The 20,212-nt window shown below is 44.0% G+C and overlaps 1 protein-coding gene across 1 annotated transcript in view; it reads left to right on the plus strand.

Moving 5' to 3' along the window:
• PDE6A (phosphodiesterase 6A) overlaps positions 1-20,212 on the plus strand; it is a 54,215-nt gene that overhangs the window by 12,468 nt on the left and 21,535 nt on the right. The window contains exons 6-12 of the mRNA XM_045829166.1: positions 5,944-6,008; positions 11,786-11,852; positions 13,705-13,752; positions 16,473-16,622; positions 17,255-17,398; positions 19,196-19,261; positions 19,496-19,642. Of these exons, the coding sequence (XP_045685122.1) occupies positions 5,944-6,008; positions 11,786-11,852; positions 13,705-13,752; positions 16,473-16,622; positions 17,255-17,398; positions 19,196-19,261; positions 19,496-19,642 (687 nt within the window). The remainder of the gene's footprint in view (positions 1-5,943; positions 6,009-11,785; positions 11,853-13,704; positions 13,753-16,472; positions 16,623-17,254; positions 17,399-19,195; positions 19,262-19,495; positions 19,643-20,212) is intronic.

Here is a 20,212-nt window from a genome sequence, read left to right on the forward strand (position 1 = left end):
GAGAGGTGTGGAGAGAGAGAAACATCAATTGGTTGCTTCCTGTATGGCCCAGGTCAGGGATCCTACTTACCCAGAATGGGAATCAAACCCACAACCTAGGCATGTGCCCTGACCGGGAATCAAGCCCGCAACCTTTTGGTTATGGGACAACACTCCAACCAACTGAGCCACCCCAGCCAGGGAGGGTTTTTAATATCTTGTTGGAGTTTCACAGAAACCTAGGGGGGTCGACCAAGAAGGAATCAACATTCTCTTTCCAAAAAAGAGGACATAGCCTCAGAAAAGTGAAGCAACTTGCTCAAGAATTCACCCAGCAGGAGTCCCAAATTATAGACTATTAGACCCGGAAATATCCTTTATATCTAATTGAGAGTGTATGAATTAGTAGTCAGAGGTCAGTTCCAGTGAACAGATAAACTTGTTTGGCTGCATACATTTTAAAAAATCAATCTTTTTACTTTAAAAAATTGAATTGGTAGCTTAGCACTTAACAGTCAAGGTATTTCCCATAAATATCCGTATTCTCCACTTCTTTGGAAGAGTAGAGCCATCAAAACTGGGCCCACAATCCCACAGGGTAAATCTGATGGGAGCTGAGTGGCAGCTGCCTCCTTGGAATGTGGCCTGAGCTCTCCAGCTTGCCTCCTGTGAATACCTGGCCCCTGCTCACATTTTTGTTTCCGTCAGGCCTCCGGGCGTTTGAGTTTGCGACCGCTGGTCTCATACCACAGCTCCATTTTCCAGACGAGGCCCAAACACGGTAGAGAAGTTGGAGTGGTGTGTTTGGGGATGTGGAGATGATGCAGGGTCAATAGCCCGGGTACTCAGACAGCCTACAGATCCTATAGAAGGACTGAGGGGCCTTAGCTGAGGCCACACAGGCTAAGTAAGCAGCTGTCATGCTCTGAATTGAGCTTTAATCCCGTGCTCTTCACATAAGCCCCTTTGTGAATGGGCATCAAATGGTATATCACTTTCTGATGGAGACTTGATCCCACCCAGCCAACGCTGACCCTACCCAAAATAAAGGGCTGTGTGTGTGCATGTGTGCATGTGAGATAGACTTAATTTAGTCTTCATTGGAACTCTGGGAATTCAAAATGAACACCCTTGCCCGTGAGCTTCATATACACGCCAGAAGAGACTTCAGCTTTGTCATCTGCATGGTGTGCTGTGCTTTGTCCAAAAGGACCTTGTAACCTGCTGGTGTCCACTTTCAAACTACTTTTAACCCACTCAAGTTCATGAATTCATTTGGGAAGACTGAGTCTTCAAGGATGGCATCCTGTACCACCGTCAAAATGATTTGGCTGCGCTTTCCCTCTTTTAAGTAAAGCTTTTCATGTTGGCATAGCTGACATGTTACCAAGGAGGTTTTTTCCTCCAAAATCTGAGCCAGACTTTCATCTTCTGGAAATTTAGAAGGGGAGGAACTGGAATAGACATCACCATAGCTTTCAGACACCACTAACTTCAACCAGCTTCAATTTCCTTGGCTTCTTTGATATTCAGCTCTCTGAGCTAAGCCCTGAGCTCAGGGGTCACCTCTAACTCCAGGATGACCAGAGAAATGTCAGGTTTTAACTTGTGTGGCTCTTCACCCTCGTGTACCCCAATCTTTTAGATCCAACTGAACAGGACTTTTTCTTACTGAGCACCGATCCAGGGAGAGCTGCCCATCATGTGATTAATTCAAGAAGTGTTGGTTTCACTGAGGTACATAGCACACTAATGGTTAAGAATTGTCTTTCCCCAAATCCTTCTCCATCTCAGGGGGCAAGGGCCTCAGTTAGTCCTTGCAAGAGTATGTCACTACATTGAAATGGAAAGGGCCAGAAGGCAAAGGACTTGGGATTTGGTTGGTAGCTAACTTGTAAGGTGAGCCTGGCCAAATAATTCCTTGGGCCTTCCACTTTCCCAGCTATGAGGAGGGGTCATTGAACCCATCTCCCAGGTCAGCTCCAGGGCTAGGACACAGCTGGTAAGGAAAGCACACACGGGTCTGAGCTGGGGCCCAGACCCAGCCTGTCAGGATAGGCCAAAAGCGGACCTTCTGGGCAGAGCATGGGCTCAGAGGGAGAGAGCCTGAGTTCACGTGCCTGCTCCACCAGCTAGTTTTGTGGTCTCGAGGATCCTCTCTCGGCCTCACCTTCCTCGTCTATACTGCCTGGGCAATCAAACTGACTTAGTAGGGCTGTGGTAACTAAAATAAATCATGCCCTGACACACAGTAGGCACTCCAGTTGTCATGGCTACTTGAGTTGAATCTCACTGTCTGCAGGGCACTTAACCTGAATCATGCCATGTACGCTTCTCAACGAGTTTATGAAAAAGGTCCCTCACTTTCTCGATTTGGCAGTTGAAGACAGGGAGGTCTGGAGGGGGTCCAATTATTTGCCCAAATCCAAGCCCAGGATGCTTTTCTTTCTGGGAGCGAGCCTTACAGTCATGCTTTTTAACATTCCCTTTTGTCTTCTGATGCCATTCCCTCATGCTCTCTGCCATATCCACACTCAAAATACAGCTTTTGCCTGGATTTTGACTAATCAACCCCCCCAGATCTTGGATCTAAAGCTCCCCAATGGCAGCTACCCTCCACTTTATCTTCTTTTAAAAAACAAAACATTGTTCGTGTCTGTATTTTAATTATTGAAAAGTTACACAGGCTGATTAGGCTTTATTGGAAAAAAGGAACAAAAAATAGTACTTATTTAAAAACTGGTACATTTCCATGCATGCTGACTTGGCTCTGGCTGTATCTGTGGCTCTTTCAAAGACCCTTGTGTCATAGCCTTAGTAGCTCGGGTGGAAGGTAACAAAGGTGCTCATTGATGGCTAAGTTTGATTTTCCAAAGGCTGGCAAATTCCTACATGAATATGGCCTTGAAGGAAACTTGGCTGAGACAGAGTGTATGGAAAAAGCCGTATTTACCTAGGGCACACTGATCTTTTTGTTGATTTCTATGAAAGCAAATGAGTTCTCCTGTAGGTTTCAAAAGAACAAGTCCTTTTCTAACCTTTCTAAAGGAGTCTCTGAACACCCTCAATAGGCAGCCTGCGGGCCCAGGGAGCCAGTAGCTTGCCCAGGAGCACAGTGAGTGGCCCAGGCCCAAGGAGAGCTTGCCCTAAAGCTAAGATCTGCAGAAGGTCAAGAAGGTCATAAAAGTCAGCCGCCTCCTCCTCCTCTCCCCAGGTGAAAAGCTTGCTCATCAAAGTCCCAGCAGCTAATACAGCCACCTTTGCTTTCTAGAATGGCCTACACAATACAAATTTACTTTTTAAAAATGTTCTTAGCACAATTTGCTTATATTCACAGTGAAAAGCTCACACTGTACAAAAGGGAACACCACAGCAATCCAGCCTCCTGAGGCAGACAGAGTCTGCAGTCATCTGTTTGGGAATGTGTATGGATATCCAGATATTCCTGGGGGTGTGTGTGTGTGTGTGTGTGTGTGTGTGTGTGTTCCACTGCTACCACTACTACCCTCTACACATGTGATGATTGTTTTGTGTCTTATTTTTTCTACTGATGATATTTTGGTATCTTTTTTCTTTTAGCACACATATAGATATAGCTCTGTCATTCTGGAACATGCAGTGTAGCTACTGTATGTAGGCACTCAACTTGTTTGCAGAGAATGTGGTGAGGGAAATAGGTCTTGTGGTTTATTCTCCTAAGGCTTCTACCTCTACCTTTTCCAGATTCTTGCTGCCTTCTCCTGAGCCAGCATTGTCCAGTTGCTGACATGTAATTAGTTACATATCAGGGAGGTGGGATCTCCAATTGTGTTATCCTTTCCCTTCTCCCCGTTCCTGGGTTATTTTTTAAAAACATGTACGAAAACCCATTATTTAATAAGCATAATAGAATTGCACAGGGAATGATGGCCATCATGTTGTCTCCAGGCTTTTTACAACAATCTGACTGAGACCCCTGGATGGGACAAGCAGCGCTTTTACCCACACTTGGGAGTGTATCTATAGGATTCATTCCTATTGTACATGTGAAATCACTAGATCAAAGAATATGTGCATTTTAATCTTGGAGAGATATTGCTAACTAGCCAACCACCATCTCGGAATCATAGCTGGGAGGGGCTTTAGGGATTACCTAGTCCTGTTTTTCAATTTCTCTGGTTGTCTTAGAACCCTGGACTTCCACAGCTGCTGCCTTGGCCAGGGGTTGATGGGGGAGGAGGGCAGGAAGGGAGAGAGAGAAAATAAGGATGAGGATCTCTGTCTGTGCTGAGCTGCCATTAGGGTGGCTCTACTCACATCTGCTTTTTATGACTCGGTTCCATGCTTTGTTTGGGAGGAGTTCTATTGCATGACAGCAACACACACCACTGATTTTTGCAGCTGGGGACACTGAGGCCCAGAGATTACAGAGAGTAAAACCAAGAGTAGAGCACCAGTCTTCACTGTAGAGCTATTCTTAGCTCCATCACATCAAGTTGTGAGGCTCGTTTTGTTTCCCCTTGGATGCTTCCTACTTGAGGGTGCTCCTGTCTACCCTGGGACAGCTGCATACTTGGAAGAGCTCTAGCTTCTGCCTCCTGATTGGCCAGAGCATGCCTCCTTGGAGCTGCTAATGCTGGTCACTGAAGAGCAGAGCCTTTCCCCCATGGGCCTGAAGAAGGTCATCATGATCACCTGTCAATCAAATTGACCTTCAGACACCCTTTACTGGATCAGGAATTTTTCTCTGTGGAGGTTCTGAGTCAGGAGACCTGGATGGGGCCCAGGTTTCTACATGTGAATGTCTAGAGCAGTATTCTCAAAATACCCAGAGTAAAGGAACAGTTAGCTTAGAAAACTTCTAATCCATTTTGGACTGGTCCTTTTTCTAAATGAGTTAAAATACATAACTATAAAAATAGAAATGTAAAAAGAGATACAAAAATCAAGTCCCCTCATTTTTAATTAGTTTTAAGGGACCTAACTTAACTCGGCCAAACTTCTATAAACCTTTCTAAATGCAGACTCTCAATTTTGGTTTTCATGTCATCAGGGAATAGCAACGAATAGTTTGCAGACAGGCATCAGTCCAGGGACCATGCTTGGAATCGCCCTGTTCTAGGTGAGAGTGATGTGGAGAGTAAAAGACTATTTTAAGTTATTCACCTTAAGTGACATAGCAGAATGAGCACTGAAATGAAAGTCAAGGTCCTGGTCCTGGTTCATTATAAATGAGTTCTTTCCTCTCTCCGGGTCTCATTCTTCCCATTTTTGAATGCTTGCTAACTTGCCTGCCATACTAGGAAGTTCAAAGGGCCTGATAAGGTAATGGAATTTTCCCTGGTGAGCTAAGGGGAGGGAGCCATGTGCCAGTATGCACCTATAGGTTAGGAGGTCACGTAATTGAACAGATCTATTCTGAGATAATGGGGGAGTGGAAGGATTAAAGAGGTGGAAGCTGAGTTAGGAGACATGAAGCATGATTGAGGTGACAGGTCCAGAAGAGCTGACATAGCACAGGGAGAAGATGGGTGGTAGGAATGAATGAGAAAAGGGGCCTTGACTGCAGAGCTGAGCCTTGCGTGGAGGATGGCTGGGTTGACAATGATTCTAAATGGGACAGGAGCCTCCTTTCAACCTCCCTTTCTTCCTCGACTCCAGCAGGAGTCTCTCTCTCTCTCTTTCTCCCTGGGCTCAATGTCCAGATCCCCCTGGAACACTTTCCACTCTTCTTTCCAGCCCCAGACCCCAGCCATTGCACGACCACTGCGAGCTGGGACCAAGGAGGAGCACACTAAACCCTGAGAGTCAGCTGAGGACAGTGAGCTTCAAGGCAGCGAGGATACACCCTTAGAGAGTCAGGCTGGTGCTCCTGGAAAACCACGGGGCACAGAGTGAAAAACAAGGCCTGTCTCCTGGACACACTCCTGCTGAAGTTCTGTCTCAGACTGTAAAGGAATATGTTTCTCTATCTCTTTTGCCTAGGAAATCAACTTTTACAAGGTCATCGACTACATCCTGCATGGCAAGGAAGACATCAAAGTAATCCCGTAAGTCACGTGGCCATATGCCACCTTATCATGTTCCCAAAAAAAGAAGTGAGAATCAGAATATTTGTAAACATCCTGAACAACCATCAGGATCTATCTAAACTAATCAAGGAGGACATTGAATGGTAAATAAATGCTTTATCAAACCAAAAGAAGGCAAAATAAAAGTTTAGAAAGGACATAAAGCAGGTGCAAAAAAAATACAACGTGAACATTCAGATGATATTTGAATCCACATATATCATGAATTATTTTAAATACTAATCAACTGAATGTTCCATTTAAATGACAAAGGTTGCCATGTTGGATAAGAAAGAAATCTCCCATTTCATTGATTGTAAGATGTACAGTTTTCGACTTTTCAACATTTCTGAAATAAAATCAGTGACATTGTACCATTGCTGTCACTCAGACAATAGTCAGATGTAGCTGTCATTGGCTGACTATGAGAGGAATTGGTCATAACCATTCACAGTGCTATGATTTCATGTGAGTTACATGCATTGTTGGTTGTATCCATATTGATATTGAATTTAACTGCCATATAAGGGGACTTCAGGAGATTATACTATGATGCAACATTGAAACCAAAGTTGCTTTGAATGACCCCAAAAGACATAAAAAATGTGCAAACTATGATAAAAATCTATATCCAAGTTCTAAAAGATCTATGTTGATATTAATAAAGTAATGATTATAAGTTCAAAAAGCATTGCATTGCAAATTAATTGTAAGCATTTTCTTTCTCTGTTGCATATACACAACAGTTTGTCAAAGAACTGATAACTTCCCAGAAATGAAGAAGTAATTTGACAGTAAAAGAACAAAAAAAGATATACCATGCAAATACCATCAAAAGAAATCTGATGTAACTATATTAATAGCAGATAAAAAGAGACATTATGTCAAAGAGCATTAGTGGAGATAAAAATAGTCACTCCTTAAAGATAAAGGGGTCAATTTGCCTTGATATTATAGGGAGTTATTATAGTTTTTAATTTGCATACGCTGAAAAAGATGGCCTCAAAAGAAAAAGCAAAATTTGACAAAATATAAGATATGGACAAATTCATGTTTGCTAATTGATAAGAGGAACAGACTAAAAAAACAAATATGAAATATAGAATATTTGAATAACATAATTAAACAATAATAAAAAGCAGGTCTAAAATGCTCATATACAATAGAAAGCCGGAAAATACTCTTCTGAAAAACAAAAAAGGAATGCACTCCCTAGTAACCCATGGGTAAAAGAATAAATCAATAGAAATTAAGATATATTCCAAACTAAAAATAATGAAGGTAGTACATGTCAAAACCTATGTGATCAAGTGGAATTGTGCTTAAGGTGAAATATGAAGCCTTAAATATACATATTAGAAAAGAGTAGAAGCTGAGAAATAATGAACAATGTACCCACCTTATCAGTCACGGTCTCAACAGATAATAGGTCTCACCTTCAAATTAGGACACCTCAAGGAGGGATTACTTATAAAGGGGCGAATTACAGAGATGTGGGTGGAGTCAAGGACAGCCCAAGAGAATGTGCTAGCAGTGGTGATGCTGTCACCACTTCTGGGCCCAAAGGGACGTTCCTAGAACCTGGAAGGAGAAGGAGTCATGTAGAGCAGGCCACCTTCAGTCAAGGGACATAATGGGCCAAAGCAACCTTGCTGTGGGGACACAGGGAAGTAAAGAACCTGACCTCACTGTTCTACCCTCCTCTGGTCTCTGGCCAGATCTCCCCATTGGGCCACACTCAGCCAGAAGCTGGAAGGCCAGGAGCCCTGTTGATGCCGCCCACAGAGACTGGCCTCCTGGGACAGGGAGGGGCAAGCAGAAGCTATTCATCACAACAGCTCAGAAAATTAACAACAAACAAGCAGAAAAATAAACCCAAAGAAAATAATAAAAATAAGCCCAGAAATTAATGAACTAGGAAAAGGTAAATGATGAGCAAATGCCAAAAGTTGGTTCCTTGAAGAGATTAAAAAAATTGACAAGTTTCTGGGAAGACCAAACAAGAAAAACAGAAAATCAAATGAGCTACATCAGGAATGAAATGGGGGGAAAACTATAGCCACGCAGACATTACAAAAATAACGAAGGGACATTTGGCCAAAAATATTTTAAATCTAGATGAAATAAGCAAATTTCTAGAAAAATAAAACCTACTAAACACAAATCAAGAAGAAATAGAAAACCATAACAGTCTATAAGACATAACAGTCTTATAGAAATAAAATAAATCAAACCCTTCCCACCAAGATGCTACAGGCCCAGATGCATTCAGGGGTGAGTTTTACTAAATACTTAAAGAAAAAACAAAATAATTCTTGTACAAATTATCTAAGAGAGTAGAAAAGAAGTGACTGTTATAAACTTGATACCCAAACCCAACAGAAGTTGTATGAAAAAGGAAAATGCAGACCAAGCTCACTTGTGAATAAACATAGATGAAAATATCCTAAATAAAAATTTTAGCAAACCATCACTAAAAAGAATCATACATCATGACCCAATTGGATTTATTCCAGGAATGCAGGGTTGGTTTAACATTTTAAAACATCAATCTATATAATCTGCCACATTAAGAGAAACACAACATAATTATCCTCTAGAAGAGAACTTTCTTAATCTTCTAAAACAATTGTTTAAATGCCTGAAAATACTAAGTATTGACAGAGACATGGAGCAAAGGAAACTCTAATACACTGCTGATGGGAGTGTCAACGGGTACAACCACTTTAGAAGACTGTTTGGCCTTATCTGGTAAAGTTGAAGGTATACACATCTTTTGACCCAGCATTTCTACTCCCAGGCATGTACCATGTGGAACTGAGGGCACATATACATCAGGTTGGTCATAGCATCACTGTTTATATAAGCTCCAAACTGAGGGGGCATGCCTGCCAACAGTTAAATGGATAAATTGTGCTACATTCATACAAGGGAAAACTCTAAGTAGATAAAAAGGGTGAATTACAGCAACATGAAAAGGAAGCCAAATGAAATAATACATATTGGGCAATTCCACCCAAATGAAGTTGAAAAACAGGCAAAAATAAACTAGAGGGCACTACTGGAAGGCATACTTAGGTGGTAAAATTACAGAAAAGGAAGAAGTCACTTACAATGTCAGGCCAGTGGCTGTCTTTGGGGTTAGAGAGAAGGCTGCCATCGGAAAGGCAGATCAGGGGCTTCTGAGGCTTGGACAAGGTTGTTCTTGACGTCGGTGTGTTTTCAAGGGTGTTCACTTCTGTTTGATGTTTAAGAATGTTTAGTGCATTCTTCCATATGTGTATTTTTTCTCACAAGGAACAAGTAAAAGATAATACCAAAAATTGTGATATTGTTGTGAGGGATAAATAACATGTAAAGCACTTGGCTTAGTGCTTGGTAGGTGGTAGGAGCTCACCATGGGTGCATTTCCCCGTGACTCTCTCCATGGGACTAACTCTCTCCACATAAGCATTAACGGAGAGAAATGATGGTATCTGTTTGTGCTCAGCAGTTGATGACAATCTATTGAATGAAAGTTTCAGTTTTCTTGGCTAGTCAAACTGAGGTCCCAATGAGTAAAATGTAGTTATCACTCTTGCCCCAGTATCTAAATTTAAATATTAAGATGCTTAGTGAACTCGCACAACCAAAATAAGGTCAGCAACAAGTTAGAAACAAGATAACAACCAGATCTGACAGAAAACTGAGCTGCAAGGAAGTCGGACAACCAAGGAGTTAAAATATACACATTCATCCAGACCGGTAGGAAGGGCGGAGTTGGGCAGCCAGGTGGAGAAGGGTCAAGGCACAAAAAGTGGTGGTACCGAGCACATAAAGCATCCCAGTTGTGTAAGGCAAGCCGGGCGTAAGACCGCAGTGGGTGGACCCTGGGCACTCAGGAGGCTGGCAGATCCAGCAAGGTGGCGACTGTGAAGTGAGACACTGCACGCAAGGCTCCTGGCTGTCTGGGCGATCCCACATTCACGCACAGATAAACCAGGCGAAATTGGGCAGTGAGACAGACTGTGCAATCCAGGGTCCCAGTGCAGGGAAATAAAGCCTCAAAATACCAATTGAAAACACCTATGAGTATTGAGGTGCTAGGAGGAACTCCCAGCCTCACAGGAGAGTGTGTTGGAGAGACCCACAGGGTCCTAGAACATGCACAAGCCACCCACCCAGGAATCAGCACCAGAAGGGCCCAGTTAGCTTGGGGGAAATGGCGGAAGGGACTGAAATCTGACGGAGAGAGGAGCCAGCGCCATTGTCCCCTCTTGGACCCTGCCCCCACATACAACGTCACAACCCAGCAACTGGGTTGACCCACCCTGGTGAACACCTAAGGCTCCACCCCTCATACGTTAACAGGCGCAACAAGACAAAAAAATGGTGCAAATGGAAGAACAGATCAGAGCTGCACAGCAAATACAACTAAGCGACAAAGAGATAGCCAACCTATCAGATGCACAATTCAAAGCACTGGTGATCAGGATGCTCACAGAATTGGTTGAATTTGGTCACAAATTAGATGAAAAAATGAAGGCTACAATAAGTGAAATGAAGGAAAATGGACAGGGAACCAATAGTGATGGAAAGAAAACTGGGACTCAAATCAATGGAGTGGACCAGAAGGAAGAAAGAAACAACCAAACAGAAAAGAATGGAGAAATAAGAATTCAAAAAAAATGAGGAGAAGCTTAGGAACCTCCAGGACATCTTTAAACATTCCAACATCTGAATTATAGGGGTACCAGAAGGGGAAGAGGAAGAGCAACAAGTGGAAAAGTTATTTGAACAAATAATAAAGGAAAACTTCCCCAATTTGGCAAAGGAAATAGACTTCCAGGAAGTCCAGGAAGCTCAGAAAGTCCCAAAGAAGTTGGATCCAAGGAGGAACACACCAAGGCACATCATAATTACATTAGCCAAGGTAAAAATGAAGGAGAGAATACTAGAAACAGCAAGAAATAAGGGGACAGTAACCTACAAAGGAGTTCCCATCAGACTGTCAGCTGATTTCTCAAAAGAGACCTTACAGGCAAGAAGGGGCTGGACAGAAGTATTCCAAGACATGAAAGGCAAGGACCTACATCCCAGATTGCTCTATACAGCAAAGCTTTCATTTAGAATGGAAAGGCAGATAAACTGCTTCCCAGATAAGGTCAAGTTCAAGGACTTCATCATCACCAAGCCCTTATTATATGAAATGTTTATCTAAGAAAAAGAAGATAAAAAACATATATAAGAAAGTGACAGCAAACTCACAATTATGAACAACCACACCTAAAACAAAAACAAAAGCAAACTAAGCAAACAACTAGAACAGGAACAGAACCACAGAAATGGAGATCACATGGAGGGTTAGCAACAGGGGAGTGGGAGGAGGAGAGAGGGGGAAAGGTACAGAGAATTAGTAGCATAGATAGTAGATAGAAAATAGACAGGGGTAGGATAAGAATAGTATGGGAAATGTAGAAGCTAAAGAGCTTATGACCCACGGACATGAACTAAAGGGGGGAATGTGGGTGGGAGGTTGTGTGCAGGGTGGAGGGGAGTAAAGGGGGGAAATGGGACAACTGTAATAGCATAATCAATAAAATATATTTTTTAAAAAAGATGCTTAGTGAAGATCTGGGACTCATTCAGGTGTAGTGATGAGTGTAAGCAGGTGCTGAGAGCCACCATATAGTAGAGGGAGAGCAAAAACCCAGGTTCAAGTTTGCAGTCCAATTGTCCCTACGACAAAAGTTACCATTTGTCTTTTGCCTTTATAGGAATCCGCCTCCTGACCACTGGGCTCTAGCCAGTGGTCTGCCCACTTATGTTGCCCAAAACGGCCTGGTGAGTAATACAACAACTTTGAAGGTGGAGAGTTTTAAATCAGGTGGAAGAGTAAAAAGAGTTCATATCAAGAGAGTGGAAGAAATATTGAGAAGTGTGGATGTCTAAAAGCCCGATTCTCCCATTTCTCAATTCACTTGAGGGTTGGTCCAAGGAGATGAACAGAAAATTGAGAGTTGAGAAGACATGAGATATACAGAAAGAACCTTTAGATGGAAAGGTACATAGTCTCACTGACCAATAAAGATACTTCTGCATATGTCAGGGACAAAGTCATGACTGGCTGGTCTTCAGGACTCACCATGGACTAAATCCCAACCTCTCATACCAGAGACTTGGCTGCCACACGCATCCCCTCACCTCTGCCCCATACCTGGCCATACCATGGATAGCAGAGCTCTGATGTTCTGCCTCCCACCATGCCCCACCCCTTCAGGGTCAGGGGTGGAGTGACAGCATCCCCTGCTCCAGAGAGAAGGGTCATGTCTATTAGCTGCACATCACCCCTGTATTTGAACCTAGTTTCCCCGGTGTCATTCCCCAGGCACATACAGAAACAGTAGGAAGTTTCAGAGGTGTCTGAAGACCCAAGAGAGCATAGGGAGTAAAATGGAAACCAAGGAAGTAAAAAGTTTCAACAAGGGAGACAACCAAATGCAATAAAAGTGATCTGTGGGATGAGAACTGAACCCCGTTGCGTTTGGCAATTAGGAGGACATCAGCATGCCCATTGGGAGCAGATTCGGTGGCAAGGTGAAGAGAGAAGCCAGCGTGTGGTCTGCTGAGGTGTGGGTGGGCAGTGAGGAGGTAGAGCCTGTGAGAGAAAGAGGAGTAAGCCTGGGGGGCTGTAATGGAGACCATGGTGCGTGAAGGGAGGATTCTGCTATCCAAGATAGGAGAGACTCGAGCATGCTCATGGGCCGAGGGACAGAGCCCCTGGAGAGGGCGGAGATCAGGAGAGAATGGTGACAACTGACGGAACTGGTCCAAGGAGAGGCCAGAGGGATGGCGCAGTGGGTGGGCAGTTCTCAAAACACAGGGACAGCTCAGCCTCTGAGACCACAGGATGGTCAGGCCCGTTGGGACAGGCAGAGTCACTGCAAGCCTATATGGTGTCTTTTTAAGAACTAGAAAAAGCTGTCCCTTCTCAATAGCCGAAAAGAGAAAGGCTAGGGGCTTGGCTCTGCAAGTCAAGACCAGACAGAATTTCAACTCCCAGTCACCTCCTCGGCCACATGCCTTTGTGCAGTGCACACAACGTACCACCGCACACAGCGGCCCCGCAGGCAGGTCCAGAGGGACCAGGTAAGGGCCATCTGCGTGGTCAGGCAAGGCAGTCCAGTTCCAGGGGAGGGGTCTGGCTGTATACAGCAGAGCTACAATGCTTTTTATTCCTTAGTCCATTTTGCGGTTTATACCCGAAGGAAAAACTCTTTCCTGACAAAACAAACAAAATGGAACCCAAGTGTAATCGGTTCAGAGATGCTTGGAGTAGCATTATTTATATTAATAAAAACAAAATATAGGACACAACCCAAATATGCACCAAAAGGGAGGCAACAAAGCAGGATGCTATATGGCTCTTAATGATGACAAACTGTAGTCTTTACCTTTTCAAAGCTTGGAAATGACTCGGGAGCAAAGCAAATGCTAACAAGTAACATTTCTAAGGTAGCTTTTCTGTCCAGTAGCCTCAGTTAATAATTTTAAGCCACCTCGAGTGTGTCTACCTGATGAAAAGACTGTGAATGCCATGGGCAAGGACGCAGTGTTTCTGAAACAGCAGGCATTGCTTTACCCGCACTTTGTCAAGCCTAATGCCAGCTCCATTATTCCCCTTCGTGGCTTTCAGATTTGCAACATCATGAATGCACCCGCAGAGGACTTTTTTGAATTCCAGGTGAGACATTTTTATTTTCTTTATTGGTCACCTGTTAGTTTTTCCCCAAGAGTGGATTAGAATACATCTATGTTATTGGGAAGCAGTTTCAACCAAGTGAATACATGAATAGGGGAAAAATGTCCTGTGCCTGTGGAGGTGGGGAAGGGAGTTAATTTGGCAAATTTCAAGGTCTCATTCAGGCTTCACATCCACACCCTTTGCGCTCTGGCGGGAGGACCTCTGTGTAGGCTGGTCTCCCCCTACCCGTCATGTTCTGCCCAAAGCCCCTGCCCTTCAAGGACCACCTCGGCTGCTATGAAATTTGATGAGGTCTTACTCTGTTTTCCCTGGCTGGATATCATCTCTGCCTCCTTGGCATTTTCATGAAATATTGGGTAGTATTGCAGGTGCTTGTATTTGTCTTTTCCACAAATGTTTATGAAGGGTAGCCTCTGTGCCAGGCATGCAGACCCAGTGCTGCCCCAGTTACAGTGGTGGACCAGACAGGTGAGGTCTGTGTCTCCAGGGAGCTCTGATCATTTGGGGAAAGGAGCTGGTCGGGAGGAGGGCCTAGGGATCGAGGAGGAAATCTCTCGGGGCCGGGGTGGGGCTGACTTCATCGGAGAAGAGTCAAGGGCTGTGTCCTGAGAAATTATGTTTGACAGTAAAGAAAGGAACGATTTCAAGAAAGAGAAGGCTCACTGGGAGAAACTAGACAGGTCAGCGGATCTGAGCGAGAGACTGTTGGGGACGGGGGTGGGGGTGGGGCGGAGCGTAGATGGGGCCAGATCACGCAGGGCCCGAAGGCCACGCTAAGGAATGTTTCTCTCTGTCAATTCTCTCTGCCTTCATCTTTTATGAACCCTCCTTGTCTTTTAGACCAATTTCTCTCAGTAAAATATCATCTTCTTTTGGTCAAGTGTTGGGTCTTAACTTTCTTGACCTCTTTAGCTCTAGATGTCCTCTCAGTATTTGAGTTTCCCATACTAGGCATAAGAAAAACAAATCGTTAACAACCAGGAAATAATTACAAGGGAAAGGGAAAAAAACGGGACCAAGAAAATTAGTGAATTATTTTTTACTCCTTAAAGAACATTGTGAGCCCTGGCTGGTGTGGCTCAGTGGGTGAGTGACGGCTTGTGAACCAAAGGGTTGCTGGTTTAATTCCCAGCCAGGGCACCTGCCTGGGTCGGGCCAGGTCCCCAGTGGGGGGCACGGGAGGGGTAACCACACATCGATGTTTCTTTCCTTCTCTTTCTCCCTCCCTTCCCCTCTCTCTAAAAATAAATAAAATCTTTTTAAAAACATTATGAAAGAGCTCTGGGAGAACATACCTCCAAAGTTAACATTGTGTGTCTTGTGCTATGATTTTGACCATATCAGTGTGACCAGCCTAAACTCCTGCCAAAAGTTGTTACCCTGATTGTAATCACAACAACGTTTGGTCTTTACCAGAGTCATCCCATGAATTACAGTTTACCCACATTAGTAAATCAAATTTGATCTTGTTTTTAGATTCTAATCTTTGCCCTCCCACTCGTCCTCCATAACGTAGCATGAATAATTTTTTTAAACATGGGTTACATCAAGTAACTTCCCTGCTTCAGAATCTTTAATGTTTTCCCATTTCACTTTCAATATAATCTGTTTCCCCATCATGGCCTTCAGGGAGATGGAGTTCTCCGAAGTCTAGGTTAAGAGTTGGGGGAAGGCAGGTCTTGAACTCATTTCCTGACCACAGCCCTGTGCTCTCTGGGCATGTTCTATATTCCCCTGGGAACACTCTCCCACCAGGTGCTGGGTTCCAGTGTTACTTAAATAATAACAATTATCATCTCACCACCTTAAGAATCTTAAACTTTTGAACAGAAGAGTCTCCAACTCCAAGAAGCCTTCCTGGACTTTCTTCCCTCCTCTGGCTCCCTCAGTACCATAAAGAACTTCCCACATGCAGTACAATTGCTCATTTACCTTCCAAATCGTGAGCTACCGGAAGAAACCGTCTGTGCCTTCCTTGTCTTGGTTTCCCCAGCTTCTGGCTCAGTTCCTTGCACATCGTAAGATGTTGGGTGGATGTTTGATGAATCAGTGGGCAGAGTCTAGAAATGATAGAGTCCAGTGATCCTCATTTTATAAGTGAAGAAAGTGAGGCTCAGACAGATGGGAAGTGAATTAAAAGGGGCACCTTTGATTGACCCAGAAATTTCACCTCTACTTTCCCATTGGTTCCACGAGGCACATTCTCTTACTACAGTCCCCATCTACAGATGAGCCTATACAGGCCTGGGAGATGCAATGACACGCCACAGTAACACAGAAAGTCAGACCAAGAGGCAAAGGCACAGGTTTCTGTCTACTTGACTAATTCAAGTTACAAGCATCCCCAACATAGCTCCTTCTAAGCCAGTCCCTTGTGGTCAGTGCTTGTATCAGAAACACTGGGCCCTGAACTATCTGTGCACGTCCTTGTATCTCCAGCACACAGCGCATAGCCCGGCACATAACGGCCCTGACATCTTAGGAATGAAAACAACCTGACAATTGGCTTAAGGAACTGCAACCAGATTGGCTACCTGTTCATGGCATTTGTTTGGTGGTTGAAACCATGTGAAATCCAGCAAGGTCTGTGCTCTTGCTGTCACCTCAGCCAGTCAAGGTCATGATGCAGTGTGAAGTTCACCACAGTTGCCCCTGCAGCTGGGCACTCAAGGAAACCCTCTCTGGTTCTTCTCTTGTAGAAAGAGCCTCTGGACGAATCTGGATGGATGATTAAAAATGTCCTTTCTATGCCCATTGTGAACAAGAAGGAAGAAATTGTCGGGGTGGCCACGTTTTACAATCGCAAAGACGGGAAACCCTTTGATGAAATGGATGAGACCCTCATGGAGGTATGGTTTGCAAGGAGGTCTTCTGATGTTGAGATTCAGAGTCAGCTTGTTATAAGCATGGCTTCCAGAGCTGCGTGGTGAGGACCCCAGGGTATGGCTGCCCTGTCCTGTGGAGGGTGGGGAGCTCACCTCATCAGTGCTTCCCTGACTCCCTTCCAGGACCCCCTTCTTTGTCCTCACTTCTGCACTGCTGCATGTTGTCAGAGAAATCCACATTCCCTTTTTGAAAAAGGAATAAACTTTATCTTTTAGAGCAGCTTCAGGTTCATGGCAAAATCGAGCAAAAGGTACAGAGTTTCTATCTACCCCCGTCCCCACATACACACAGCACATTCCCTTTTGTGACATTTTTATACGCAAGAATAATGATTTATGTAAGTCAGTGCTTTACTGTAAGTGCATTTCCAGGCATTATTTTACCACCGTAACATCTCTTTGAGAAGGGCAGCACATAGCTTATCAAACCCATTTTATAGCTCAGAAAATGGAGGCTCAGAGAGTCTTGCCCAAAGTTACAGAAGCAGGATCAAACCTGGCTCTTCTGCCTGTGATCCTTAATTTCTTTCTTTCTTTCTCAATTAATTAATTAATTAATTTGCTCTTTTTTTCTCTTTTTTTTTGTTTTTCTTCAGTCTTTGACTCAGTTCCTTGGCTGGTCCGTCTTAAATCCTGACACCTATGAGTCAATGAACAAACTTGAAAACAGGAAGGATATTTTCCAGGACATGGTAAAATATCACGTGAAGTGTGACAATGAAGAAATCCAGAAAATCCTGGTGGGTCACATTCTTTTCTTATTCCTTCTCTAGTGGAGACTTTGCCCTGGAGATGTGGCCAGAGTAAGGCAGGACTTACAACCCCAAGAGGTGAGGGTGGGCTTGTTCACTGCTCTACCCCCTGCCCTGCACAGTGGAGTGGATGGACAGATGGATCAACAAGTGCCAGAGAGTTGTACATAATGGCTGCTCTGTGTGGCCTGGGGACAGTTGTCCCATGAAGGGTCATTTCAGTCTTGGGGCCAGACCTTAGCTTACCAGCTCTAGAAACTCCATTTTTCACTGTGCTCAGGGCTGACTTGGTACCTGGGATGGAATCATCCAAACTCAACCTCTGTGGAGAGGAAGCTCTCTCTGACTGACCTGTGGACCCTGGTCAGTCAGTTTCTCAGACTCCTTCTATGGGGTCAGCTGATTTACAAGAGCCAATCAGGTCACAGAGGAGTTTAGTGAGCAAACAGAGAGGTAGATGTTAGTGGGGAACTGTCACATAATATCATCACTTTACAGTTTATAAGGCAATTTCACACTATATTGTTTGATGCTTACAGCAGCCCAGTAAGGTGGGCAACATAAGGATTTCTATCTCCGTTGTAAAAATGAAGAAATTGGGCCCAGAATGGGGAAGTAACTTGTCCTGGAATCATCCAGTTGGTTAAATTAGTCTCACTCAAACTTTATCAGGATTATGAGCAAGTTCTCTACCATGCTTATGAATGGGCTAGTTCACAAGGTAGTGAACTCCCCCCAAGAGAAGTATCCAAGCAGAGGCTGGATAATTATATGTCAGAGATACTACAGAGGAGAGTCCTATCTTGTGTGGGAAACTAAACAAGATTTGAGAGAATTAGTGATTCACCATTCTTGGGATTTTGGTCTCAAAGAGACCAAGAATTTAGAAGTAAGCTGAGTCAGTGAAGTGGAGTTGGATACAGTGTCTAGTTGAGTTCCTGAAACCTTGCTTAGAGACCTCACAAGTTGAAACAGCATGGACCAGTATTTTCAGATGTGATTTCTTACGCTGGGGAGATATCCCCCAAAATTTGATCTTTTCATTGCAATAACTGATACATTGAAAGGAGAAAAAGTCAAGTCCGGATAAACGGTTTGCTTGTCTCAGTCCATAATTTCAGCCAAATAATGGACACGTGAACCCTATGAAGGTGTAGCCTCACTGAAGCAGTTAAAAATTAATAGACTGTCCTCTGGGTCAAGAAATTAAAAACAAGTGACTGGGGCCAGGTTCCCCTGTCCTTCGGTATGTGGGGCAATAGGCCCAGAGAGGTGAGGAACTTGCCTTAAGTCACACAGAAGCGAGAGGAAGAACCAGGGCCTTCAGCAAGGCCTCTTGACTCCCAGTCACTGACAATAACAATGCCAACAATAGTATTACTTAATTCTAGTGCTTACGATGTACCAAGCACTGCACTGATTTATGTTCATCTCAAATTTATCCAGTTGTATACATGATTTTATAATATGACTTTGCATAATCTAGTTTTAATTCACCAGCTAAGTACTTTTATTGATCCCACTTTACAGGTGAAGTCATGGAGGGTCAGAGGCATTCAATAACCTTGCCAGTAAGCGGCAGAGCTCAGATTTGGCTGCCAGCTGCAAAGACCACGACCTTGAATTTTCTTATCCGTAAATGTTCAACAGCAGCCTCTCTGAGTTGGTGGTTCTGTTGCAAGGGCTTCAGAGGAAGGAGAACAATGAAAATGTGAACAGGAAGGCATATTTAGATCTTAGATGTAGCACATTAACTAATTTTGTTTCCTCTACTACTTTGTGTAGAAAACCAGAGAGGTGTATGGGAAGGAGCCGTGGGAGTGCGAGGAAGAGGAGTTGGCTGAGATCCTGGTGAGCACTGGCCCTGACACAGAACCAGCACAGGGTGCCTTCCAGAGCATGCGTAGTGTGTGTGTGTGTGTGTGTGTGTGTGTGTATCAGCGGGTGTCTCTGCAAAGAGTAACCCTTCCCACTCTGCCCTGATCCTCCCAGCAGACCCGGGCCCAACACAGGGCTGGGGGGAGACATGGAGAGACCCAGGAACACTCCATTTGCCTTAACCATCTGACTCCGGTCCTCCCACAGCAAGAAGAGCTTCCAGATGCAGAGAAATATGAAATTAACAAGTTCCACTTCAGCGACTTGCCCCTGACGGAGCTGGAGCTGGTGAAATGTGGGATACAGATGTACTACGAGCTCAAAGTGGTGGATAAATTTCATATTCCACAGGAGGTAGGGTCCGACCTTCTTGCTTGCTGGCTTTTCTCCCTTTTAAAACGCAATCTGTAAACCTAAACTTAATCACTACTTAAAAACAGTATGCCTTTGGCTATTAGGACTGAAAGCATTAGCCGTGTTGCACACATGAGTCATTTATCAAAAAAAGAAACACACAGCTCCTCTGAACCGTGGCATTTTGGTTGCATTGGCTTCTTGAGGTAGGTTCTCAGGCACTGAGTTCTGGAGGCTGTGGGCACATAGAATGCAAAAAGGGGGTCTTATGGTCAAACAAGGGTGGGAAATGTGGATCGAATCAATTTAAAGAGGATTTTTTTTTCCTGCAGAACTCCTAACTGTCAGACTAGGTGGATGGAGATGGGCAGAGAAGGTGGAGGTGTATTTTTGCAGAATTTCCCAGATCTGTTTGATGCAAAGTGTTACCCCAAGCCACATCAGCACAACCTGAGAATGTATCAGAAGTGCAGATTCTCTCTCTCTCTCTCTGACTCTCTTCCAGTTCTAACAAATCAGAACTTGTGTTCTAACAAGCCCGCTGGGTGACGCTGATGTGCACTCAAGTTC

Source organism: Phyllostomus hastatus, unplaced genomic scaffold, assembly GCF_019186645.2.
Source record: "Phyllostomus hastatus isolate PE091 unplaced genomic scaffold, TTU_PhHast_1.1 phas_contig_150, whole genome shotgun sequence".
NCBI lineage: Eukaryota > Metazoa > Chordata > Mammalia > Chiroptera > Phyllostomidae > Phyllostomus > Phyllostomus hastatus.